The following is a 25,859-nucleotide window of genomic DNA, read 5'->3' as shown; positions in this document are numbered from 1 at the left end:
CTCCCCCTCCCTCCCCCACCCCTGCAGCACTGGGCAGCTTCCACGCATCCTGCCGTGCGAGCCTGACACTGACCAGCTGCCCAGCCGGCCTGGACAGGTCGTTTAATCAAAGCCTGCGATCAGCACAGCCTCTCCTGAGATCACTGGGCAGATGCACCCGGCCAGCCATCTGGTGTAGCCGCTCTTCCTGACCCTGGCCCCGCGCACACCCTGGACAGAGGCGGGAGCCCAGGGCCCGGGGAAGGGGGCCCAGCAGTGCAGGAGGGGGACAGCGTTACGGGCAGAACGCTGGTGTGTGCTGTCAGCCAGCCGCCAGCTGTGTCCCTGCCCGACCCCCTGAGCCAGCTGCACTGCCCGCCTCTGAGCAGCCGTCCTGGGTGGGCACAGCCCAGGAGCTCGGCCCTGGGGGATCACGTGCAGAGCTGTGATCGTCGGGTTTACGCCCTAGATACACACTCAAAGCGAATATGGCCAAATTCTCAGACACGGAGATACAGGCAGCCTTAGGGGGGACCGAAGACCCCAAACAGCCCAGCATGGGGCCTCCGACGTCGCCAGCCCAGCCCGCCCGCGCTCACCTAGACTCTGGTCCCCGTCCCCTAATGCTCCCTGCACATAATGAGCCCCAGGGACCGAGAGGCCACGGGCTCCAGCCCACCCCCTGTGGCCACCACCCCCAGCTGCAGCAGCCCGACACCAAGAGATACACCCTACTCGGTCCCACAGACCCTGAGACATCAAACCTCATGTGGGCATCGATGCCACCCGCAGCCCCCGGGTCAGGTCCCAGCCCACCAGCACACAGCCCACCAGAGGGGGCTGCTTTTCCCTCACCCCCTCCCTGGCCAGGCTCGTCAACCCCGAGACACCAGCCCCCAACTTCAGAGCCCCCCAGGCAGACAGGCCAGTCCCTGTCTGCTCTCTCCTGCCCCATCAGGGATGCCCCCCACTCCCCACTCACCAAGCCCACCAAGCCCTCCACCCGGGCCGGGTCACTCCCTGCCCAGAGCTGCCCAAGCAGGCGTCCGGGCATGGCATCACGGGTGGGGGCAGGCGGCAGCCCCAGGCCCGGCCAGCCCCCTCTCCCGGGAGAGCCTCCATGTGGGCCCTCCTGGGCCGGGGCAGCGCTCAGGGGACCCCCATCCCCACCACGAGTCCAGGGTCAGTGCAGGTCCCTGCCCGGCGACAGAGCGACACCAAACACCCACCGCCTCAGCACAGGCACTCCCTTCACCGCCTGCGACAGAACCGGGTCTCTGACACGCCTGCCCCCTCCCCGGAGCCTCTGTGCCCGCTGGCGCTCCACCACAGCTCCCAGTGATGCTGGGCAGAGCTGGTGTCCGGGGAGCAGCCCTACTGAGGTCCAGGAGCAGGTGCTCCTGGAGGCTGGGGGGGCCAGCATTTTGGCACCACGCTCAGAATTCCACTCTCACTCGGGGGCTGTGAGCCCCCCACCCAGGTCCCAGCTGCCCCCCGCCCCAGCATCCGGCATCCCTGGGAGGCGTCCTGGTGGGACTGGACACCTGACAGCGGATGGACCCCAGGACAGGACGAGGGTCTGGATGTGCAGGAGCGGCCCATCTCAGGAAGACAGGTGAGCACCGGGGGCAGGGGGGGTGTCCCACGGTCAAGACGGGGTCAACAGTCCCCGATATCAGCGCGTGGCTGCCCAGCCATGACCAAGCCTGACCTGCAGCGGGGCCCTCCCACGACCGCCGTGAGCTCAGAGAGCGCCCTCACTCCCACGGGGAGCTCACTGCCGAGCACCCACCCTTCCACGGACGCTGCGCTCCCCGCACCAGCAAAGGCCGCTCTGACTGCTCTGCCGCCTGTTCCCACCCTCGAGCCCCCGCTCATGCTGACCAAATGCTGCACTGAGAACATTCCACGCTCTGACCACAGGCCCCAGATTCCCAAGTCTCTCTCCCAAGACCGGACGTCAGCGTCCCCGGCTCTTCCAATCTCCACGCGGCCCTGGGTGGCCTCACTGACCACCCGGGACTCCAGCCTCCTCCCCCGCCTAGCCCCCCACAAACAGCACCACCTCTCACCAAACCTCGCAGGCACCCCAATTCCCAGAGCTCCCAGCCCTGGCCTGCTGGATGTGGCTTCAACTGCAGCCCAGACCCACCCACTCCCCCATCCCCACAGCCGCCACCTCCTCAGGGACTCAGGACCCCACCCCTACCCCTGGGTCCGGTCTCACCAGCGGCCAGGGCCTCCCTCTCCCGTGGGACAGGCCCAGAGCCCCGCTGGAGCCCACATGGCTCTGCCTCTCCCGGCACTACCCCTGTCCCACCTCACCGCCATCCAACACCAGCCTCTGCGCTGACCTGCCCAGGCCAGGCTCACTCCCACCTCAGGGCCTTTGCACATGCTGCCCCCGCGGCTGGGAAAGCTCTTCCTTCTCATCTCTGCTTGGCTCCCCCTTCTCGTCCTACAGCCTCACCTCAAGCGTCACCCCACGTACCCAGGACTCGGCCATCGTCACCACAGGCCCCCGTGCTCCTCTGGACGTGGGGGTGTGGGGGTCAGAGGGGAGCCCGGCTCTGAGCAACCTGGCCACGGAAGGCTCCCCCAGGGCCCTCCTGCTCAGCGGATGGCCCGACACTGCGACAGCCACCCCCCACCCCCCAGCTCCCCTCCATCCAGGCGGAGGGCGCGCTGTCTGCCCCTGGGACGATGGAGGCACCAGGCTCTGCCTGGGGACAAAGGCAGGCTGACCACCCCGAGCCCACGGTTAATCTCGGCCAACACCATGGCGGGGGGCGGGGCGTCCTCCCCCAGTGATTTACATTTTTATTAAATCACACAGAAAAATTAGACACGTTATTACTTCTCTCAGCCTTTAACTCTTTCTCTGCCCTGCACTGCATGCAGCCACCCCACGTGGTCTGTCCCAGGGTGACACCCAGGCACCCACCCCACCTCCACCTGCCTGTCGCCTCCCCAGTGCCGGCCCCTGACCCTCCCCACAGCCAGCCGGGGCTCCTCTTCACAGCACAGGGCCCTCCCCCACCAGCACAGGACCCTCCCCCCCAGCACAGGACCCTCCCCCCCAGCACAGTGCCCTCCCCCCCAGTACAGGGCCCTCCCCCCAGCACAGGACCCTCCCCCCCCAGCACAGGGCCCTCCCCCCAGCACAGGGTCCTCCCCCCAGCACAGGGCCCTCCCCCCCAGCACAGGGCCCTCCCCCCCAGCACAGGGCCCTCCCCCCAACACAGGACCCTCCCCCCCAGTACAGTGCCCTCCCCCCCAGTACAGGGCCCTCCCCCCAGCACAGGACCCTCCCCCCAGCACAGGACCCTCCCCCCCCAGCACAGGGCCCTCCCCCATAGCCAAGGTCCTCTCCCGGGGCCCAGCTCTGGCCAGTGCAGCCAAGGGGCAGCACCTCCCCTGCCTCCCCCAGTGGCCTTGAGTAACGCAAAGCACCTCCCCTTGGGCCTGTCTTCCCCCCTATGACACGGGGTCTCGCAGGCCCAGCTATCACCCCACCCTGAGACCATCCCAATGCGGGAGGCCCCGAGACCTCCCACCACCCCAGGCTCCGCAAGCCTGCGGGGAGGCGGCAGGGGGCGGGGCAGCAAAAGTGGGGGCTCCTCCCTGGGCAGCCCAGCCCTGCCCCCAGCCACGTTCTTCCTTCACCCCCTGCGCTGAAGACCTGGGGAGGGGGCACCAGGAGTTGGGCAGGTCCCACAGCCCCTGGGAACCCCGAAGCTCCAGTGCACGTGTCCCCGTCAGGGGACAGACAGGAGCCCCGCCAGCTAATCGCTCGCAGGATGCACAGGGCCTCAGGAGGAAAGAACAGGCTCGGGTGACCAAGGGTGACAGTGGGGGGAGCCAAGGCCACAGCAGCCCGGGGGTCTGTGGGGGTGACAACCACGCGAGACCGGAAGGAGCAACAGTGGCTGCAGGGCGACCCGGGGAAGGGCATTCCAAGGCAGGAACAGTATGTGCAAAGGCTGTGAGCAGGAGAAGGGCTGGGAACATTCTAGCAACAGGAAGCAGATCGGTACAGCTGGTCCCCCGGGAGCAGGGATGAGAGCCAGGTCCAGGGCTGGGACTTCACCCTGAGGACCACGGCAGCGTGGGAGGGGCTTAAAGACCACAGCGTGATCAGGGTCAAGCGCTTCAGAACGAGTGAGCAAGCACCTCAAGGAGACCCCATGTGGCCCCACGCCATCGCATCGCTCTGGGTGTCACCCCCACGTGCCCCACCCCAACAAGCCGCCGCCCCCTACTCGCAACACGGTCCTTACAGGGCAGGTGGGGAAAAGACACCATCAGACGCACAAGGCACGGGGCCGTGGGTGTGGGGGAGGCCCTCCTAAGGGGGGCATCAAGGAGGGCTTCCCATAGGAAGGGGCGTCTGAGCACAGCCCACCAAGCAGGTGCAGCAGCACTGCCACCATCCCACCACGCGGCGCGCTCATCTGTGCCAGGAGTTGACCCAGATTTAGTCATGAATGAACCTGGCCGAGAGTCGAGTCTCTAATTACTTTTCACTTCCCCTCGTCATGCATTATGCATTGACAGCGAGCGGGCAGAGTGAGGGGACAGGAGGAAAAGCACACAGCACAATTAATTTCAGCTTCAATTGTTCTCTCCCGCCTCGCCCTCCCCGCTGCGGGGGAGAGCCTTTCCTAGCTGACGTTTCACAAACACCTTAAGGGGTCAAGCAGGCGACTGCCGGTGGTGGCATGCTGGGGGCACCGTAGGGTGGGGGGACGCCAGAGCTGTTATCAGACGCTGAATGAAGACCCTGCAGGAAGGGCCAGGCGAGGAACACAACAAGAGAGCAACAGAGATGCATCCCCACCAGACCCAAGCCCGTGGCCCTGGCCCCTGCTTGCTGGAGGCCACTGAGGCAGGGACAATGGCTTCTCAACCCCAGGAGCCAAACCCCCTGGCTGGCCATCTCCATTCTGGCCCCGGGGCACGGCTGGAAGGGCCCTGAGCCTACCAGGTGCCCCCACCACTGACGGCCCAGGGGACACGAAAATCCCATCTCCAGATTTGGCCCAAACTTTCAACATCCTTCCCAGCAGCCCCATTCCTTGGGCAGAACCTCAGGTTGTGCAAACATCAGCTGTGGGACCCCAGTGGGAGTGGTTATCCCCACCTGACAGGTAAGGAGACCGAGGCCCCTGCCCAAGGCCCTGCCAAGACTGGGCGCTCACCCCCTGGGGCACATCCACTTCCATTTCCCAGGCAAAGAGGAGCCACCAGATGCTCTACCAGGGCGGAGAGCCCTCCTGCTCAAGCAGCCTCAGCAACAGGCCCCGTGCATGCGAGACCCCGACTCTCCACACGGCCCAGACCCTCCATGGCTGTCATCGCTCCCCTGCTCACCCCAACTCCACATCCACTGTCTGACTATGGGGCCAGCGCTGACGCTGATGAGGGCTCGAAGCCCACATCCATCACTCCCTCCAGGGCAACGGGACAGCAGGCACCGTGGCTGTGGGGTGGAGAGGACCTAACCCAGGGGAGCGTCCCGGAGGAGGCCTAATATATGCAGACACCTGACAGAGCAGGAAGCTGGAGGGTGAAGGGGCAGCACGGGCAGGACCCAGAGGAGGGAGCAGGCGTGGCTCCTGAGGACAAAGGGGCGCAGGGAGGGCAGAGGAGAGCAGGGCTAGGCGGCAGTGAGAACTTCATCCCGCGGGCACTGGGGAGCCACAGAGGGTGGTGCACAGGGGAAAGGGCAGTCCAGCAGGGCAGGGAGGTAGGCCAGGAGCCACGGGAGCAGTGGGCCCCGGAGCCCAGAGCTGGCTCCAGCCCCAACCCGGTCTCCTGCCGGGAAGCCAGGCAGGAACCTAGGGCTCGACTTCCCACCTTCACAAAAGATATCTGGGCCATGGGTGCCCCGGGTCGGGGTTTCTGTCGAGAAATCCGGTCTCCCCCACCCTGCAGCTGCTGAGTCAGGAGGCCGGGGCGGGGGCGGGGGCGGGGGAGACCCAAATCACAACCCCTTCCAGCAGCCCAGGCAGGCAGCTGAGCACGCGGGCGCCCAGCTTCCCCTACCCCCCGGCCAGACGGGAGCTGAGAGAGCCGGCTCCCGCGCCCTCCCAGCCCCAGCACCCCGTCCCCGGGACGTAAGCCAGAGCACCCTCACGTGTCAGCACTGGAAGGGACCCACTTGGGGCCGGGGACACGGAGGCCTGGGGCAGGTCAGGGTGTACTGGTCCACACCTGGCCAGATCCCCTCCTGGGGCCCGGAGCAGGGACCCTCAGAAGGCAGGGACGTCGGGCTCAGGCCTGGGGACTGTTTCAAGGTGGGGTGGCACTGGAGTCAGGCTGCAGGGACAAAGCATGGGAGCAGGGGCAGGGCGGGGGCAGGGCGGGGGCAGGGCGGGGGCAGGGCGGGCCCGCCAGGCAGAGAGAACAGCGTGCGCGAAGGCTCAGAGGTGGGAACGCCGACGGCGCGGCCCAGCAGGCACCTCTCGGGGCTCTGCTCCGCCAGTGGGGCCCCAGAGGGAGACTGCCAGGTCTGGGGGGAGAGCTGACAGGCCTGAGCACCCCACTCTGGTGGGGCCACGAGGGCCGGCAATGGGCCCGTGAGCGCCGCAGGCAGGAGGGCAGAAGGGCAAGAGGGCGCCGGGGACGTCACATCTGCTGACCGAGCCCCTGCCCGCACCCGGCTTTGGGGAGGAAACGCTCTTTCCCACAGTTTCGAAAGATCCTCTTTGCTTGAAGGAAGAAGCAAACCCGGAATCACACCATTCCACGGCTTGGGGCCGTGCTCGGTGGGGCTGGGGGGCTGGTCCCCCGAGCCCGCCCACCAGAGAGCCACCCACCTGAACGCACTTCCCTGCCCAGGACACTAAGCAGGGAAAGCCAGGGGGGACTGGACAAGGGACTTAACCCCCCAAGTCCGCGTCAAGGCTGCACCTGGCAATGGCTCTCGCTTCCTGGCCCTGGGAGATTCCTGGGCCCCAGAAGGTTCTGGAACCAGCGGTCCCTGAAACCGCCCCTCCCAGGGAAACACTTCCTCCCAGGGGAGAACTCCCGCATCTCCCCCCATGGCCCAGCCCATCACTGGGTGCCGCAGAGCACTGAGGGGCAGCCTCAGGCCCCCCAGCACCAGAGCAAGAAACTCCTCTCCACAGCCCGCAGATGAGGACACTGAGGGTCAGGGGGGCCCCCAGCCACTGCTCTTCCCTGCTTCCAGGCGAGAACTAAAGTTCCGGCCCTCCTTAAGTTCGCCCTCACGACCACCCTAGAAGTAAGTGTCATCACCCCATTCCACAGATGACAAAGTCTAGGCTCAGAGAATGAGATGCTGCCCCAGGTCACACAGCTGCAAAGGGCTGAGTGGGGACCTGAACCAGGCACATGAGTCCTCCCCTCGCAGCACGCCAGGGCCACCCAGCCCACACGTGGCTTCCCAGGCTCATAGAAGGAACTCCTCACCAGAGCAGTGACAAGGCAGCCCCACCAGCCAGATGGCCCTCTGCCCACGCCACCTCCCCAGGGCGGGGCGGGTAGAAATCCCATAATCTCTAGGGCCTCTCCAGGGAGGAAGTGCCCCCCACCCCCGGCCTGGGCCACGGGATTCGGTTTTCTGTCCTCTAATCAAGAGATTCCCCACAATCCTGGCAGCCACACATGCACGCACCGCCAGACACCTCCAGGATCACCCCAGCCACAGCACTCACGCCAGGAGGAGAGGCCACCTCGGCACAGGACAACAGCCACGGCCGAGTCTGGCTGGGCCAGCCAGGGCAGGAAGGGTCAGAAGAGAGGCCGGGCTGGTTCCTCCCTCAGCGCCCTCCACTGGCCCCTCAAGTCAGAATCCCAGACCTACCAGGTACGTCTGGGCACTGCTGGGGCTGCCCATGCCAGCCTGGGAAGCCCACCCAGCACCTACGGGGTGGCAGAGGGTCCCAGGTACCAGTGGGGCTCAGCAGGACAGAGTCCAGGATCAACCAGCTGCTTGGCACCTGCCTTACTGCCAACAGGTGGAGTGACGGGCACAGAACGGGCACCTCTGGGTGCAGAGGAGGACGGGGCCGGGCCCCGGCCTTCCCACCCAGCTTGTGTCCTTTGTCCATCCCCACCCACCTTGGCAGCCCTTCCTGACCCGCAGAGCCCTATGTCCTCAGGTGCCAGCGGCACGCTGGGGTCTCACCCAGACTCACTGGGTCCATGCTCTGATATGGACACCATGAGTGCTGGTGAGATGGACCTGTCTGCGTGGAAAACATCTGTGTCCCGCGTCCCCATCCCGACGAGCAGCTTCCCAATGTCAGGACCACGTGGGCCTTCTATTCTGACCTCACAGCCCCTCGCCAAGTGCTCAGGCCCACAGCAGGTCCGGGATAAACCCTGCCCCTTGGCCACGATGGCTCGGCCTGTCCTGCCCAGCCCCTCCCCACTGAAGGCCTGGGGCAGACAGCAAGAGGCAGTGTCCCCAGCTCGGGCTCTGGGGCCCCGGCACCTGCGGGGCGTCGGCAGTGGCACCCTGGTTCTCTGCACCTCAAAATACACGGGACAGGTGGCCCCACGCCCACAATCTATGTGGCCTCGAGGATCTGCTGGGCCTCTGAACCCGGGCCTCACCTGCAAAGGGACAGTGCAGTGGGCTGGGCACAGGCTGGCACCAGGCCACCTGGTGGACCGCAGCCCACCGGCCCTCCGCCTGAACCCCAGCCCCACCCAGGCCTGGGAGCCACGGCGGGCCTGATCCCCAAGGTCAGAACCCCCAACCGCCAAATGCCAACACAGGGCCCAGCCGTGCCCACGCAGGCAGGCGAGGGCCCCTTCGCCCCAGGCCAGGTCGTAAGCCCTTGGGGAGACGCCCCCAACCTGGGGTTTCCACGTCCCCCGCAGCCAGCAGCACCCATCACAGGAAGACCTCGCGGGCCAGCCCCTCCAACACCCCCCCACCCCGTCCCGGAGGCGGGCTTGGCCAACCCCTTGGCACAGCTGGTCCCTCAGAGGGTCGGGCCTGGGCCCACAGTAGATACAGTCTGAATGAGGCCAAGCCCAGCCCTGCCCTCGGGGCACCCTGCCCAGCCAGTCAGAGGCAGAAACACTGAGTATTTATTTACCCTCATGTCCCTGGCCCACCCCACCCAGCAGATACACCCACACCAGTCACCCTTTCTCCTCTGTCATGAGGTTTCACCCCCAACCTCAACTTCCAGCGGAGAACCAGGGCAGAATGGGAGGAAACTGAGTCATGAGCTGGGGCACAGCCACTGCCACCACCCACTCCCCACGGCTGGTCCCAGGGGATGGAAAGGGGCCACGCTGCAGAACTCTATACCTGGGGAGAGAGTGAGCTCCCCGCCACCGAGGGTGTGCAAGCCACGCTGCTGAACCGGGGTCTTGCACACACACTTGGCTTCCCCAAGGCCCCAGGCCCGAGCCAGGAAGCCGGGTGTAGACTGGAGGGCGTGGGCCTATCTAACCCAGAGTTGCTAAAAAGAGCCAACGGGGAAGTAAAAATAGGAAATAAAAATAAAATTGCTCCAGCCAGCCCCGGTTGTTTGTGTAGGAAACACGGCATCTCCCGGCCCAGCAGGGCGGGCTCAGCTCTGGGCCCCTCCCGGATGAGGAATGTCTCTCCCCACATCCCCCCTCCTCCCAGGACTTCAGCTGTGCACCCTGGGCAGGAAGTGCCTCAGAGAGGGATCCCGAGAGCCGCGTTCAAATCTCAGCTCTGCCACTCATCAGCTGTGGGACCCTGGGCAGGGAGCTGGGCCCCCTCCCAGGGCTGCAGACCCCCACTCTGCCCTGCCCGAGGCTCCGGCAACACCGGCCCACCACCTCTCTCTGCCAGGGTCCCCTCCGGGACCCTCCCCATCTGCATGCCGCTCTGCCCCGAGGTGGGCAGTCAGGAGATAAGAGCACCAGGCTACAGTGAGGACAAGGCCTGGCCCTCCGAGCGGCTCAGAGCTCAATTTCCTTATCACACAATTAGAGGAAGTCTTCCTTCTCATCCTTTCCTGCTGGTCCTTTCCAGGGCTGGCGTTAGGCTCATTCTCACTAAAGTGTGCATGACTGACCCTGGCTTCAAGACCGGCTCGTTCTCCCAGGGTGCAGAACCCCACAGAAGAGAAGGCACCCCAGCCAGAGGGCCAGGCTGCGGCTCACACATCCCACCACCCACCCCACCCCGCCCTTGGCAGGCAAGGACCCTCCACCACCCGCTTCATTCAGGGAGGCACTTGCTGGATCAACGCTCATCGATTGGCCAAGTCTGCCGAGGGCGCCCGCCGAAAGGGCACGGGAGAGCTGCAGACCATCAGTGATGCTGGGGCAGTGGGACACGAGCCGCGGACGAGCGCCTCCACCGTGTCCCTCTTCAGAGTACCCTTGTCACTCCCGTGGCCCCTTCGGCCCCCACCACTGGGTCTGACGTTCGTCTAACCCCTCGCCCAGGCCTGGGAACTGGGGTGAGCCCTGGGGGACCGGCTGGGGAGGTCTGGGGGTGACACGGCTGGTCTGATCCAGCACCGCTCGGCCCCAAACCCCCTGCCACGACAGCCCCAGGTCTTTCTGGAACATCTGCTCTCGGCCCTCCTAATCCTCCGGCCCTCAGGAAAAAAACCCAATTCCCGAGGGGTTCACTTGCCCCTCGGCCCCGCTGCTTCTCTGAGCGTCGCCTGCCTTGGACCCGCCCACGTCTCCCTGCACACACCCGGGGCGTTGCCCACGCCGGCCGGGGCAGCGGGGCTCCCAGCCCTCGGGGCCCAAACTAACAGCGAGCCGGCCCGAGAGGACCGTGGGCCCATCCCTGGCCTGGACTTGCCTGTGTGGACACACGGAACACACACGCTCACACCCCCTCGCTCACACACAGAGGCTCGCACACATGCACCCTGGCTCCAGAACCCGGCCACAGGAGTGACCCTGCCCGAGCTCTGCGCCCCACGTGGTTCTGGTTCCAAGTCCCCAAGGAGAGTCTGGGGAGGATGGGGTCCCTGAGGGCGGGGGGCAACACACGCCACTCCCAGTCCTGGTCTTGCTGCCCAGCCCCCTCCAGCCCACAGACCCTCTGAGCTGGCCGGAGAGCCCGAGCTGGGGGTCCCACGGGTGAGAGCAGAGGACAAAAGAGCAGACCCTGGGCCCTCTGGCCTCCAGGTCCTGGGGGCCAAGCCCGAGGTCAGGGACGCCAGCAGCCCACCCAACACAGGCGCGTGGGCCAGTGGCCACCAAGCACTGAGCGAGGAGTCCAGACAGCCAGGGATACGACGGGAGTGACGACGGTCATTTCAGAAACCAGGGAGGGGGTGCGTGTGTGCATGTACGTGTGCGTGTGCGTGCAGAGCCAGCCACCAAGAGGGGCTGAGGGTCAGCAGGGGAGGGAGGTCCGGGGCAGGCCATCTCCAGAGCCCTGGAGGGATTCCCTGAGACCCCCAGCTCCCTACAAGGCCCGTTCACTCCCCCAAGGCCATGATCTGCCTGCCCCCTCCCCTCGCCCAGGGGCCCGGGCAGAGCGCAAGGCCTGGCCTCGATGCAGGACGGACGTGACGGCCGAGGGGGTGGGGGGCCCCGGCTGCCCCTCCAATAACGAGCTCCATAGCTTATCAGCCACGTGCAGGACCAGCGCGGGCTCGGGAGCCATCCCCTCCCCACTCCGGTAGCCGGCCATGAGAGCGTCCCCGCTGCCCAACGAGGAGACACAATAACTGTCCACAAGCAGATAAGTCTCAGCAAAGAGGTGCGGGCAGGGCGGCTGCTGCAGCCGGAAGACACACGTGGGGAGCACGCCTCTCCCGAGACCTGCAGCCAGCAAGGGCACCGGGAGACGCGAGGGCACCGGGAGCTGCGACCTTGCCCCGTGGCCCTGGGACTTGGGGTGGGGAGGGTGCCAGCCGGGGTCGGAGGGGCAGCACCTGGATTGGGGGGTGGTCAGCCTAGAACCAGAGTTGCCCGCGGTCCTGCAGCCAGATCGCACCCCGACAGGAGGCCCTCTGAGCACCACGGCGTTTCCTTTTTATAAATCCCATCCCACGCCAGCCACGGGAGCCAGGAATAAGTCGGCAGGGATCCAACGCCCAGTGGCAGCCTGTCCCAGGCCGGCGGCTGTGCCCGCACGCCTGCCCACCCTTCCATCCTGGGAGAGAAGCCCAGAGAGGCCTTGGACATCTCGGGCTGTGCTGTGCACTCTGCCTGCAGCATCTCCCATACTCTCAGGCACCCAGGCTACCATATGCCCCATCTACACCTGCGGAACTAAGCTGGAACCGCCAGCCAGGCCGTGGGAACCTAAGGCGCGTGCTCCAGACTGCCCAGCTGCCTGGGCCCAGGTGTCAGGCTGCATCCTACACCAAAGTCCTGATTGCCCCCCCCCACACCTTCCTCTAGAGTCTTCCTCATTTGGTAAAAGGCACATCACCCTTCCTGTGCTCAGGCCAAAGGCCCCAGACCACTTCTGCCTCATTACCACTCCCCTGCCCTGCCCTCTGGCCGCCCCCTTCTCACACAGCAGCAGAGCCTCCTACCAAGCACAGGCCAGACACCACCCTCCCTGGCCCGGGACCCTCCAGTGGCTCCACCTCCCCGGGGCAGAGGTTCCATAGGCTTCTCCGCACTCTCTGATTCCGTCTCTACCCTTTCCTCTCACTGGCTCGGCTCCAGCCACACAGGCAGATTCAAGGAACTCTGAGTGGGAGGTCTCAGACAGACAACACTAACACGCGGATCTGAGGACGCAGAAACTGACTTCTCCCAGGCAAACTCCTATGCATCCCTCACAACCCAATTCAGACAGCCCAGCCCACTGAACACCAGGGCAAGCTGATAACCCTTCTCCTGTGCCCGCCCTGCTTCCAGTCGTCCTCCCACCGCCACACTCACACTGTCCCGTCCCCAACAGTGAAAGCAGGCACGACCACACTTGTCAACCACGAATGATCTACCCTGACACACATTATCAGCCCCACTTTACAGATAAGAAAACTGAGGCCCAGAGAGGTTTTAAAACTCTGGCCCAAGGTGACACAAGTGGTAGTGTGGCGGCAGTCCATCCCAGTCCCTATGACCCCAGGCACCACTCACCATCTTGGGGGCTTAGCCTCACTCAACGCTGCCTCCCCAGGGACCAGCAGGTCCAGGGATCTGAAGACAGACAGCCAGTAAGACAGACAGAGGGATGAACAGACGGCTGGCAGGCGGGAGCTTTGCTCTGAACCTCTGGGCCAGGCTTTGATTTCTACCCTCTCGCTCCACCAGCCAAGTTTCAACAAGACGTACTCAGCAGCAGAGGAAGGAACCACGTCTCGACACAGGCAGTCATCTGGGTCTGAGGACCCCCCATGCTGCATCCGGGCACTGAGTCCAGGGGACACCCAGGTCCCGTCCAGCAGCAGGTGGCAGCTGCATCTAAAGCACGCAGAGCAGAGAGGGTGGGAGGCTCAGCCCTGGACAGGGACACCCAGGGTTGGAACCCTGGCCTCAGGCTCCCCGAGGGCTTCCAGCTGCCAGCTGGGCCCAGGGATCCTCCAGGGCAGGGTCTCTGTCGATGGCGCCAGGCTCTCCCTGTTCCACGCCCAGGAATCAGCACCAGGGTAGACACACAGCAGGACTTCTCTCCCTTGAAAGTTGGGATGGACCCCCAGAAGAAGAGTGATTCAAACAATGATGCCTTTCAAAGTCACTTTGCAAGGGGTGGGCTCCCCCCGCGACGTTTCTGAAGTGGAGGGGGTGGGGGAGACATTTGCAGAAAGCACTAATTCAGTCAACAAACACTTTCTGAGGCTGGTGCAGCGCCTGGTGCTGTGCGCTCGGCAGCCAACTAGACCTGTGAGCCAAGCCCATTGATGGGCAGGGGTGCTCCGCGGTCTCAGGCCCCGCGGGGAAAGAGCCGCGCCCGACTGGCGGTGTCTGCCAAGGGTCCCGGCCGTGGAGCAGCAGCATGCCAGCCCTGTACTTCCCACCTCCGACTCGGCCCAACATCCTTCCTTCCATTTCACAAACGAGGAAACCGAGATAAACAGGGAGGAAGTAACGTGCTCCAAGTCACAAAGTTCATGTGGCAGAGCCGGAAGGTTCAGGCCAGGGGCTCTGAGCGGGCCACCCATCCCCCGTCAGCAGTCTGCAGGGATCAGCCTCTTGGGGACAGAGGCTGGCGCCCCGACCTTTGCCCAGGGAGACAGAACAGGGAAGGGGGAAGGCCCTGGCTCTCCTCCCTGCTGTCCGCACCCCTCCAGCTGGACCCAGGAAGGTGGCCACCAGCGCTGCCCCGCCCCGCCCCAGGCTGTGGCCCGCCTCGCCACTGTCTGAGCTCAGAGTGGCCTGGCACTCACTGCCCAAGGCCCCCACCTCCTAGCCCTCCTCCTGACCTTGATCCTGGGCAGAAAGTCCAGGAGCAGGGGCGGGGCAGGGGCAGCTCCGCCACCTCCTATGGACTCTGGCCCCAGTAAGAGCCATTTTTCTCAATCCAGGCAAGGAGGGGGTGAATTGAGGAACCATCAGACAGCCCAGCACTCCTGCAGGAGGCTCCACGAGGTGGGGGCAGGGGCACTTCGGGGATGGACCAAGGGATGTGGGGACAGACAGGCGGGTGGGGAAAGGACCCCCAGCTGCTCCACCCAGAGAGGGGCCCAACTCTGGCCACTCCCCCCAGGAGCCGGAGCTCCGAGCTGGGATAAGAACACAAGGTGGGCCAGCGTGGGCCATGCTCCAGACCAGGACATCCCAGGGCCCGGGAAGCAGAGGGGACATCGGGTCCGCAGAAAACGGCTCAGAGGGGCTGCCTGCCGCCAGGCTGGGGGTGGCCAGGTCGCAGCCAGGCCCACTCCCAGTCTTACCTCCCCCCAAGGTTAATCACTCCCAGAGCAGCTGACCACACCCCTCACGCTCACATGGGTCCTCACCAGCACAGACCGGTAACCAGCCATCAAGGGGCCAGCCAGAGGAGCCTGGCAGCGCAGTCGGATCCTTCTGAAATCCTCCAGGGAGGGCCCCGACCCACTGCCCACCCAACAAACCCTTATTTATCCCATAAAACCTAACTACAACATCACCTCCTCTTTGAAGCCTCCCTGACTTTCCCAGGCAGTTTACAGGCGGGGCAACTGAGACCCAGAAAGGTAAATTTGCCAGCCCAGGGCCACACGGCCCCCAGCTCAGAGCTGGCACTCATTCATCACACCAGCACGCTTTGAACACGAGAAAGCCAGAGAGCAGGGTGAGCGGTGCTTGATGCGGAGGGAGAGGCTTGAGGGTCACGTGACACTGAGCAGAGGCCCAAGCTCCACACCGGGGCAATGGGGGCTCGCGGAGAATTCCAGGTTGGGGATGTCAGGGCCCAAGGAGAGAAGGGGCCGGTCCGGCCTTGGGTGGTGGCTGGCATGACAGCACCTGCAGCTGCCCTGCCCCCGCTCCGCCCAGCCCCCATCAGTAAGGTTACTCCCCCCTGACACGCTGCTTACCCCCAAACCGTCTCACCATAACACTCCCAGGTGAAAGCCAGAGCTGGACCTGGCGGGACTGACCCTACTCCCCACCGCAGCCACCTTCCTAGCTCCCACAGCTCAGCTGCTGTCCCCTCAACAGGGGGAGGGCACAGAGCCACTTCCTGAGGAGGGGGTCCCCAGCTCTGCCACCCCAATTGCAAGGCCACCAGCTCAGGGGAACAGGGCCAAGGAAGGGAGGAGCAGAGGCCTCTGGCAGCCAGAGGGCCCCAGGGAAACCGAGGCCCGCGGGGAGAAGGGACCTGCCCGGGCATGCAGCGAGCTGCTCAGAGAGCCAACTGGACCGTCCACCCCACCCCGGGCTGCAGCCCTGCAGGGGAGGGGCCCTCCTGCCCCCCGGAGGCGGGGGAGGGGTGACCACCAGCCTGCCCAGGTGGGGCAAGACAAGGGGGTTCAGGGGACACCCCAAGAGCTCAACCATACAGGCCTCTCCTGGGAGCAGCAGTGACAGCCTCTGCTGAGGGCACCCCAAAGCTGCTCCAGATGAAGCTGGGTCACGGAGGTACACAGCCAGGGCACCTTGGGCGCATCCTTCAAGCTCCCCGAGACTGAAGCCCTCATCCCCAAAATGTGGACACAACAGCCCCACCCCAGGGCCTGTCCACATGGAGGGCACTCAGCCCAGGCCACCGCCCTGCCACCACGGCCCAATGCCACCCAACGCCTGGCCCGGCCTCCGAGGGCCAAACAGCCCGCAAGGTGGGTTCCCTGGACAGGAGGCCTGCATCTCCTGGAGAGCGGGGGCCGGGCTGGCCCGCCAGCCCCTCGCCAGGGCCCCAGACGCATCCTCCACGGCGGGGGGGTGAGCTGCCACTGACGGCAGTCGTGGGTCACCTCCACCCCACTCCTCAACCACAGGCGCTTTCCCGGACGGCTCGGAGCCCACCGTGAGCACTCCCTTGGCTGACCCTCCCGTGTCCCTACGAGGCTGCGTCGTCACCCCGCGTCCGAATGAGAAGCGGCGGAGCTGAACCCAGGTAGCCCGGCACCCAGTCCAGAACTGAGCCCACCGCCCCGCACCCTACTCGGCCAGCTCACAGGCGAAAGACCACGCACAGCCTGGCTGGCTCTGGCCGGGAAAAGCACTCAGGCTTCCGGAGGACACGGCCCCGCAGACAGGAGGGAGGGGACCGGGACAGGGACCTCCAGGTAGGGGCTCGGGGCCAGCCGCCCGACGGCGCCTGCTCCAGAGGGCCGGGCAGAGAGCCTGTGAGCGCAGCGACTCCGGCCACCTGGGCTGTCACCACCTGACCTCTGCCCGGGGCCAGTGCGGACACTTAAGCTAAATTGGTCAATTACGGGATACTTAGATCCCTCCCCGGGGCTCCCCAGCCTCCCTCGGTTCTGGGCGGCAGCACCAGGAAGCCAGTTGAATCAGTAACCTCATTACAGCCCAGCGGCCGCACCAGGGCCGGCTTTGAACTCCGCGGGGTTTATCCATGACCACTGCAGGATTTACACACGGCTGGCCCGGGCCCAACTCGCTCTCCCCTCCCTCTCCTCCCCTCCGCGCAGGAGGCTCCAGACTCAGGATGGCCGCGGCCTCTGCTGAGACCCATCACCACCGGCCCCGAACCCTGGGCACAGCCAGGGAAACCGAGGCACGGCGAGACACCACTGTTGCTCAGATGAGCCCATGGAGGCGCAGGGGGGCCGGAGCCAGGCTCTGGGTCAGCGGGAAGCAGACCAAGGGCTCCTCTTTGTGTCCCCAGCCCCAACTGACGGCGCTCCCCACACCTGTCTCAGGAACTTAGAGCCAAGGGCCAGCCGTGAACATCTCACGAGGAGGGACCCCAGGGCAACAACTCACACCGAGGCCCTCAGTGGCTCCAGCCCCACGAGGGCCCCCCAACATCCCATTTCCCAGCCCCAAGGTCAGTCCCCACCTTGGTCCTCGAGTCCTTGCTCTGACCCCAGGAGGCCCGGTCGCCCTGCCCCGGCACAGACAGCCCGTCCCCCAACTTTGGTGCTCCGGGCCCGACACGTCCTTCCAGGACTGGGCTCAGCCCTCTTGACTTCCAGACTGTTCCATCACCTTTCCCAGGGATCCCAGGCCCTGGAACGTCTCGGTTGATGTGATGGGGGGCCCATGGGGTGGAGAGCACGTCCCCAAGGACAGGCCAAGGGCCCACGGGCCAGGAAGGAAGAAGGGGACAGGAGAAGAGCCAGGGCCGGGCAGGAGTTGGGGGGTGGGGGGCGTCCTCTCCCAGCCCCGTGCTCAGGGAGGTGAAGATCTCCAACCCAGTGGCCCAGCCTGACCCCCCCAGGAAGCCACTTGGGGTCCCCACCCCCAGTGCAGGCCGCTGTGCTGAGAGACCCAGCCAGAGCCCACTCACAGGGGCACCTACCCTGTCGGGCTCCAAGCCCACCTCGGACCCTTCTCCTCCCGCCCACCCTCTGCACACAGCTGGAGGCCTATTTCCGACCCCAGGGCCCCGGGGCCCCTCCTGGTCACCGTGTCAACCAGCCAGCTCTCACACAACACCGCCTCTCCTAGCTCCGGCCACACGGGCCGCTGGGCCCTGTCTCAGCTGACCCTGCCCCCCCCCCGGAGCGCCCCTCCCCCGGACCTGCCGCAACCCTGCCTCTGCTTCAGAATCCACGCCAGAACCGGCTCCGACAGGAAGCCCGGCCGCCCTCCTGCTCACAGCCAGCTCCGCGGGGCAGCAGGACCCGGCCGGCGCCCAGCAGGTGCTCCCCGGGCGCCGTGGGGACTGAAGCCAGACCGCAGGCCCGAGTCCTTCTAAGGAAAAGCTCATTGAGACTTTATTAGAATCAGCTGGGAAGGCCAGGCGCGTGCGCGCGTCCTGCACGCGTGTTTGTGCGCGCGCGCGCGCTCGTGGGAGTGGGTGCATGAGCGCCCGTGTGCGCCTGTGTTCACAGCTGTGCACCTGTGCGCACGTTGTGCGTGTACGCGTGGAGGCGTGCGGTCACGTGCACGTACATGCGTGTGCGCTGCCGGCTGGGCAACGCAGAGATAAGCGAGGCCCTGCCCTGCCCTGGGGACCAGCTGTGGCTGTCCTCGCCCAGCACCTCCACCAGGTCCCTCAGGAATTTGCTGCCAGACAGCTCTGCCCTGGCGGGGCGAGGACGGGGACCCCAGGCCACAGGGGTCTTGAGGCTGTGCCTCTAGCTGTCACCCAGCCCGTGGTTTTCCAGTCTATCAATAATACCCTCGACCCTGCCCCACCCCCAGCGGGGGACAACCCCGGAGGAGGTTCTGGGTCTCTACTCCCCAGAGGGCCTTCGAGGGGTGAACGGGGACAGAACGGGGACAGACGGGGACAGTGAAGCTTCAACCTCCACCAAGTCTCCCAGAACAAAACGTTCACTCACCTGAGGGCCCGACATGCATAACAGGGCTCGCAGGGAGCCAGGACGGGGCACAGACCCAGGCCCCGCCAGGAGAGTGGCTTCTGAAGATGCCACCTGAGGATCAGGAGGTCGGGGGACAGCGGCGCCCCACCCCAGGGACTGGTCCTGGCCCAGCTGGTGCTCAGGCCCCGCGACTGAGAAACCAAGGTGCTGAGAAAAAGCAGGCAGAACCGTCCAGAGGCGCAGCACAGCACAAAGACTGCGACGGACCTCACATTTCCGTGGGCCCCGCGAGGTTGTCACGAGGTCCTAGAAACCAAGGCCCAGGGACACAGCAGGCGCCCAGTGAATGGAGCCATCATGTCCTCGGATGGACAGCACAATGCCCCGGACACGTCAGAAGAGATTTAGAGACATGGGACAGACGTGGGCCAAGGAGGCCCATCTGGTTTCTGGAGACCAAGGAAATGGGTCCCTGAGCGGCCGCCTCGCTCACCTGCTTCACTCACGCGGGGACGCGGGTCCCAGGGGCGAGAGGACACACAGACGTAGGGACACAGGACAGACAGCGCCAGGCACAGCGCAGGCAGGGCCCGGCTGCAGGGCCGAGAGCGAGCGCGCGGCTCCAGCCGCGTGAGTGTGCGCACACCGGGGCTGCCACGCGCGTGTGTGTCCCCACTCTCCCCTGCGTCGGCCCGGGCCAATTTTATTTAGCTGTTTTCTGCTCCATCAGGCTCATTCGGCTGCTGAGCTAGACGATTGCTTTGTAACTCTAGGGTGCAATTTCTCCGTCTGTGAAGCACTGGGGCACGACTGCTCGGAACATCCCGCACCAGGCTCGGTGAGCGTGCAAGCGAGGCCCTCGCCCCACCACCTCCTGCGGGCCTCGGGGAGGGTGCACAGCGCAGGGATCCAGCAGGGCTGAGGGCGCCCAGACCAGGGGCCACGTCGGTGCTCGCTCAGCGTGGGAGACGAGGCCGGGGGCAGCCCTCCTCTCCAGCGTGGGTCCCGCAGCCTTGACAGCAGCAGCCATGCCACTGCTTTGTGGTCCTGTTTCAGTCTAACACTCGAGAACCGGGCCCCACGCTGATCCAGGCAGGGGACACCGGGAGGCTCTGGCCACAGGCCTTGCCTTTGAAGAAGGGCCGTCAGGTAGACACGCCCCTGCAATAAGATGGGCTGCCTTTCCGCCAGCACCGTAGAAGGGCCGACACACGTGTCCATTTTACAGATGGACAGTTAAGGCTCCGAGAGGCCGGCAGGCAGGCCACACACACAGGCAGCAGGGACAGAGGACCCGATCCCCAGTGGCCTGACCACCAGCCCACAAGAGGACACAGTCCCCCAGGAAGGTGCAGCTCCCAGGGACCCCCCCACACCCCCTCCCCGGGAATGGCCGGGTCATTCGAGAGACAGCAGGTAGGGGGGGCAAGTGACAAAGGGGTCTGAGGAGGAGAGGAAGGGAGAGTGAAGATAGAACGGCCCCTTGGAAAATGTAAGCAGTGCAGGCAGGGGAGGGGAGGGGACCGGCCCTCTCCCCGCACCTTCCATAGCATCCAGGAAACAGACCTGCACGGTGCACATCAGGGCAAAGGTATTGAAGGTGATCCTCAAGTGGACACCAACCTCACCAGCCACCCAGGCTCTCAAGGGCCGGCACCCCTGCCCATCCCTAACCCTGCCTGCAGTCAGTTCCCATAGGAACAGACCAGTCGATGGGACACCTCAAGGCCCTGGCCACCAGAGCCAGCTACCAAAGACAAATTTTGACAAACGAGGAGTGGGTGGAAAAGGGAAGGAGGATCAGGTCTTGTCCTGAGCCAGCTCAGTGGCCTCTGCTCTGTCCTACGGACAGCAGCTGAGTCGGGCCCAGGAGCCCTCTTCTCCTAGAGGACGGGCCTTACTCGAGACCACCGCCTACCGTGGAAATACACCAACTGTGGAGAGAGCCCGGGCAAGCCAAGAAAATGAAAGTCCGGAGGCGGCTTCCACTGGCTCTGGGCAGGCGTTTGGGGCCTTCCCGCCGACCCCACACCACCTCCTGTGCAGCCAAAGTCTGTCCCCCCTTGACTCACCGAGCGGGCCCTCTCCTGATGCCAGAGCCCGTGGTACCCACACCCAGCCCCATTCTGTACCACACAGTAATCCCACCACCAGCCCCCAGGACGGGAGACTAGGACCACCAACCGAAACCCGCCCACAGAGGCACAGAGGGGGTGGGGCAGGGGCCGGGGGAAGGCAGGCAGAGGGCCTCCTGGAGGAGGCCCAGCTCCCCGCAGGCCCGGAAGGACAGGCGCAGCTGGAAGAGCCGGTGGAGCTGGGATCAGGCCCCCAGCAGCTGCCCCGGGGCGAGCAGGGCTGCCCGCTCAACTCCGCCAAACCCCAGCTCAGCGCTGCCCGCCCGCCCTCCGTGGCTCCTCCTGGGGGTCCCCAGCTCGCCCCACCCATGTGCGGGCAGAGTGGGTCAGGGCGACACGCTGGGCCCAGGCACAGCAGACAGGCAACCGACCCCAGGCAAGGATGCAGGCCAGCAAGGCCACGGCCATGGCCACACCCATCTGAGGGCTGTTTTTCTCACCCTGACACTTCCCCCGTCAACAAACAGAGCCCCCTCCAGAGTTTACCAAAACAAACGCCCCAACAGTCGGCAGTGCCCAGGCCAAGACAGGACTGCCTCGCAGGCCGGACTCCAAGCCCAGCCTCCAAGCCCAGCCTCCAGAGAGTCACATGACCCTGTTATTTCGGGAGGCCCCGGAATGTGCTCTATTTTCGGTCCCGAGGGCTCTGATGTTACCAGATGCCCCTTACCAGGACTCCAAGCCCTCCCAGGTCCCCAAGAGCTGCCCAGAGGGTGACCAGTGGACCTCCTGCTCTGCTACTGCCCCCCACCCTTCCCTGGGCAAATGGGCTACTAGCAGCCAGGGTTCTGGGGTCTGAGACCTTGGGACACTGCGGACTCAGCCTTCCAGTTCCACTGTCCAGCCTGATACCAGTGCAGGTCTCCCCCCGATGGGCACGGGCACTGGTCCGCCCTGGGCAGCAGCAGCAGGGGCAGGAAGCAGGGGCTGCCTTGGGCAAGTTCCTTGGCCTCCAGATCTGTACCTTGGGTTCATCCCCGCCCCGCCACCACTGGGAGGCTCAGCCGCTGGGAGACTCCCGGGCGGGTGACAGCAAGTACCCAAGCCCACCAAGCCCCAGGCGATGGGTGCTGGAAGGAGCAGACCCTCTGCCCAAGGCCCTGAAAGTGGCCGTCCAACCACAAGGGGCAACGCCACCTGCCCAGCAGCTCCAGGTCCACTCTGGGTCGCCAGCCGCGCCTGGACAAGCCGGGCCTCCTGACACTCACCCCCAACGAGGGATTAGGCCATGTTGACAAAAGGGCTTAGGCAAGTAGCCGCTTAAATGGACCTTCAACTCCACTGGACTTCAGAGCTGGTCACAAGCTTAGAAAAAAATAAAGTGTAATCAGAGCCCAGGGCTCTCCACTCAGGCCTGGGGCATGGGCTGCCTGGGAGGCCACAGGCTGAGTCAAGGAGAGGAGCTCCCCCAGCCAGCCTACTTGCAGCAGGGGGGGTGGCAGGGCGCGGGAGGGGAAGGGGGGGAAGGGGGGGAAGGGGGTGAGGGGGGGAGGAACACGACACCTACCCAGGTTCCTGGGGCGCAACCTTTCCTCTTGACGGGGACTGCAGCACAGCAACCCTACAGCCTGGGCCCTATGTGTGCTGACTCCCAGGACCCTCCCAGGATGTCAGGGACCGGGACCTGTCCCGCTCCAAGTACCCAGGCCATGGCCCTGCCTCATCGCGGGGGGCCAGGAGGGGAGCAAAGGCAGAACTGAGCATTCTTGTTCCAGACGGATGCTCTGTGTGTGTGTATGTGCACACACATGTGCAAAGCTTTAACGGGGGACAGGAGAGGCTGTCGGCCTACACGGGGCCCCGCCAGGCCCGGCAGTGGCAAGTCAAACAACTCAGCTTTCAATCCTGCTCCACACACACGGTCACCACGGGCTGGGGATTCAAATCCAAAATCCATCACTTTGTAGCCTGTGGCTTCAGTCTCTCTCAACCAGGTTTCTCATCTGCAAAATGGCCATGAGCGCCCACCCTGGGGTCTCTGGAGAGGAAGGAGGGTGCTCAGCCTGGTGCCTGCGGAGGTCTTCGCTGTACAGAGTCAGGGAAGGAGTCTCCTTAGGTTTGACAAACTCGGAACCCTGCCCCAGTCACCTTGCCATATGCCCCTCTTTGAGCCCGCGACGAGGGCTCAGACCCTCGCCCACACATCCCGGGGAGGGGGGCCACCTCCACGCGGCTCCCCTCCACCTCCCCATCTCACCAAACGTCTCTGCAGCTGTGCTGAGTTCTGGCCGCCAACCCGGTGGCCAAACTGCACCCCGGGCTGCAGGAGGGTGGGCAGGCAGGAGGGGCAATAGACCGCGGGTTTCATTCATAATCAGCTGCTTTAATTTCCATTCAGCACAAATCCTTCACCCAGCCTGACAGCCTAGCTGCCGGCCCCACCACCAAATTAATATCCTTCCCGGGCTCATTTATAAAGTCTCCCCACCCCCTCCCCCCTTCCCGGCCTCTCACTGGCTCCCAAACCCTAGGGAGGACGATGGCTCGGGGCACCTGGCCATGCCCCCTCCTCCTCCTCCGTGGGTCCAGGCCTTGAGCTGGAGAGCAGTCCGGGGCAGGGAAGCCACTGGGTGGGACGGCAGTGGGAGGACAGGAAAACCGGCCCTCCGTGCCTCTAGGGTGTCCACCCCAAGTGCAGGGCCAGCTCCAGAGAACGCCCGGAGAACACTCTGGTGCGCCAGAGTGAGGAGCCCCATTTCTGGAATGGGGCCTCCCCAGGTTTGATGTTCCCGGTCTTACGGCCCCTTGGCGACCCTGCCCACCCGCGCCCGGGCTGCTCTGGGGGAGGAGGAGTCCGGAGTGTTCCAGGGCCGGCGGCCTGCTGGACTCGGCAGCCCAGGCGGCGGCGCAGAGGCCGTCCCGATGCCAGGGCGGCCGAAGGCTAGGAGCGCACAAGTTGCGCCGCCCCGCTGGAGATGGGCGCCCGGGCGGGGGTCGCGGGCCGCTGCCAGGAGGGGCCAGGAGCCCCCCCCTTCCAGCCGACCGGCCGCCCGCCCGCTGCCCACTCCCGCTCCGCCACCAAGTCGGCGGCCCGGCGCGGGCCGGGGGCCGCCAGCCGCCCTCGCCCCCTCCCCGCCCGGCCGGCCCGGGTAAAAGTTGCCCGGCCCACCCGCTCCCGCCCGGCGCCCCAACTCCGCGCGGGCCGGCGGGGGGCGCGGGGCCGGGCGGGGCTGGCCGGGGCCCCCGCGCGCGCCGGGAACGCGCCCCGCCACCGCCGCCCCCGCCGCCGCCCGCGATCACTCACCGAGCGGCAGGAAATGTTTGGTGTCCATGTCTGCGGCGACCTCGCGGCGGGAGGCGGGCGAGCGCGGCGGCCCCCGGCGCGGCCGGCCGGGCCCGGGCGGCGGGAGCCGGCGGCGGCGGCGGCGGCGGCGGCGCGCGGAGGCCGCGGCGCGGCGAGTTGTTGCAAAAGTCGCCCAACAATGTAAACTACTTGTGCTGCGCGCCGCCGCCGCGCGCCCGCGCCCGCGCCCCCGCCGCGCGCGCCCGCGCCCCGCTCCGACCGCTGCGGCGCCGGCGGGGGGGCGACGGGGGGCCCGCGACGGGCGCGGACTCGGCGCAGCGCCGCCGCCCGCCCGGCCTGCGCGCCCGCCCAGCCCCGCCCGCCCGGAGCGCACCCCCCGCCGGTCCCCCCGCCCGCCCGGTGCGCACCGCCCCCTCCGCTCCCCCCCCCCACGCAGCCCGGAGCGCGCCCCCCGCCCCCCGCGCGCCGCCCGCCCGCCCAGCCGCGGAGTTGCGAGCTAGCGAGCGAGCGCGGTGCAAACTTGCAAGTTTCCCTCCACCAGGGGTTCCCCGGAGCCTCGCGGGGGCGGCGGGGGAGGGGGAGGGGGCGGGGGCGGCGGGGGAGGGGGAGGGGGCGGGGGCGCAGGGGCGGGGGGGGCGGGGCGGGAGCAGTATTCCCTCCCCGGCCTGCCCCAAAAAAACCACCCGGCGGAGCAAGCGGAGAGCCTGGCTGGAGCGCCCGGCACGGCCGGGCCATTGTCTGGGCGGCCACACAAAGCGGCCAGCGGCGCTGTGCGCCGACCCTGGCCGGCACGTGGGGAAACTGAGGCTCCGAGTGGCCGTGAGCCCCGACGCGGGAGCACAGGCTCGGCTGCGTCATCTGGGGAGTGTTTTATTTTCTGGAGCCCCCAGTCCGCCCCCGACTTTCACACTCAGGGCAATCGCAGAGATCGAAGGGCACCCCGGCCCCGCCCCCACGGACCGACCGCTGGCCCACCGGGAAGGAGGGGCTCCCGCTTCTCCTGCACTGTGGCCCTGGCTTCTGGGAGCCCTCTTTAAAGGCACCAGGCTGGGGACCAGCTGACCAGAGTTGGGTGCTGACTTAGTGGCCGGTGGCTATTTTTACGCCTTGGACAGTTCTCTGCCCTGGCTTTTAAATTCATGACTTGTTTGTTCAAAAGCGAAAGGAAGGACGCCTGTCCCAACCGCTCGGGCTGCTGGAGTTGGGGCTTCGGTATGAGTTACCTGCGCGCGGAGCGGAGCCTCCTGAGCAGGCGCAGGCCAGGCGCTGCCGTGCCGTCCCTGTGTCCGGCTGCCCAACGCTGCGCCGCCCTCCTCACAGACCCCTGCTAGACCCATATTCCCAATGGTGACCCAGGCTCGTTGGAGTGGGGGGTGGAGGCAGAGGGGCTTACCAAGGTCACACAGGCTGCACGTGGTGGCCCCCCGGGCCAGGGGGCACTGATAGGGAGGTGATGACTGTGGATAGCCGTCACTGCTGCCCAGGGACAACCACAGCCCTTCACAAGAGAGGGGGTCCTACTGCCTGGTGCACCACTGTCACCTGTGTGACCTCAAGCCAGCCTCACCACCCTTCTGGGCTTTAGTTTCCCCTCTGTGGAATGGGGGAGCAACGGGACCACCTCCCACTGGACAGCCAGGAGCTGGCTCCCACCAAGGCCATTGACACCCTTCCAGGAGGGAGGCCCTCGAGTCACTTGGAGCATCCTGAGGCGGGGCGCTGTGGGACAAG

General features: G+C 66.0%; 1 protein-coding gene across 3 annotated transcripts in view; it reads right to left on the bottom strand.

The window, feature by feature from the left end:
• The window catches only part of RXRA (retinoid X receptor alpha), a 100,887-nt gene extending 76,650 nt beyond the window's left edge, over window positions 1-24,237 (bottom strand). Inside the window, exon 1 of one of the 3 annotated variants that reach the window (XM_061199677.1) lies at window positions 24,129-24,237. In XM_061199677.1, the coding sequence (XP_061055660.1) occupies window positions 24,129-24,156 (28 nt within the window). In that variant the 5' untranslated portion in view covers window positions 24,157-24,237. Of the gene's footprint in view, window positions 1-2,470; window positions 2,490-24,128 lie in introns of those variants that run through there. The other 2 variants (XM_061199672.1, XM_061199678.1) reach the window with 2 other exon arrangements.
• Between the last annotated feature and the right edge of the window lie 1,622 nt (window positions 24,238-25,859).

The sequence above is a fragment of the Eubalaena glacialis genome, chromosome 9 (assembly GCF_028564815.1).
Source record: "Eubalaena glacialis isolate mEubGla1 chromosome 9, mEubGla1.1.hap2.+ XY, whole genome shotgun sequence".
Lineage (NCBI taxonomy): Eukaryota > Metazoa > Chordata > Mammalia > Artiodactyla > Balaenidae > Eubalaena > Eubalaena glacialis.
The sequence above is the reverse complement of the archived record's forward strand: the minus strand, read 5'-3'. Positions and strand labels throughout refer to the sequence as shown.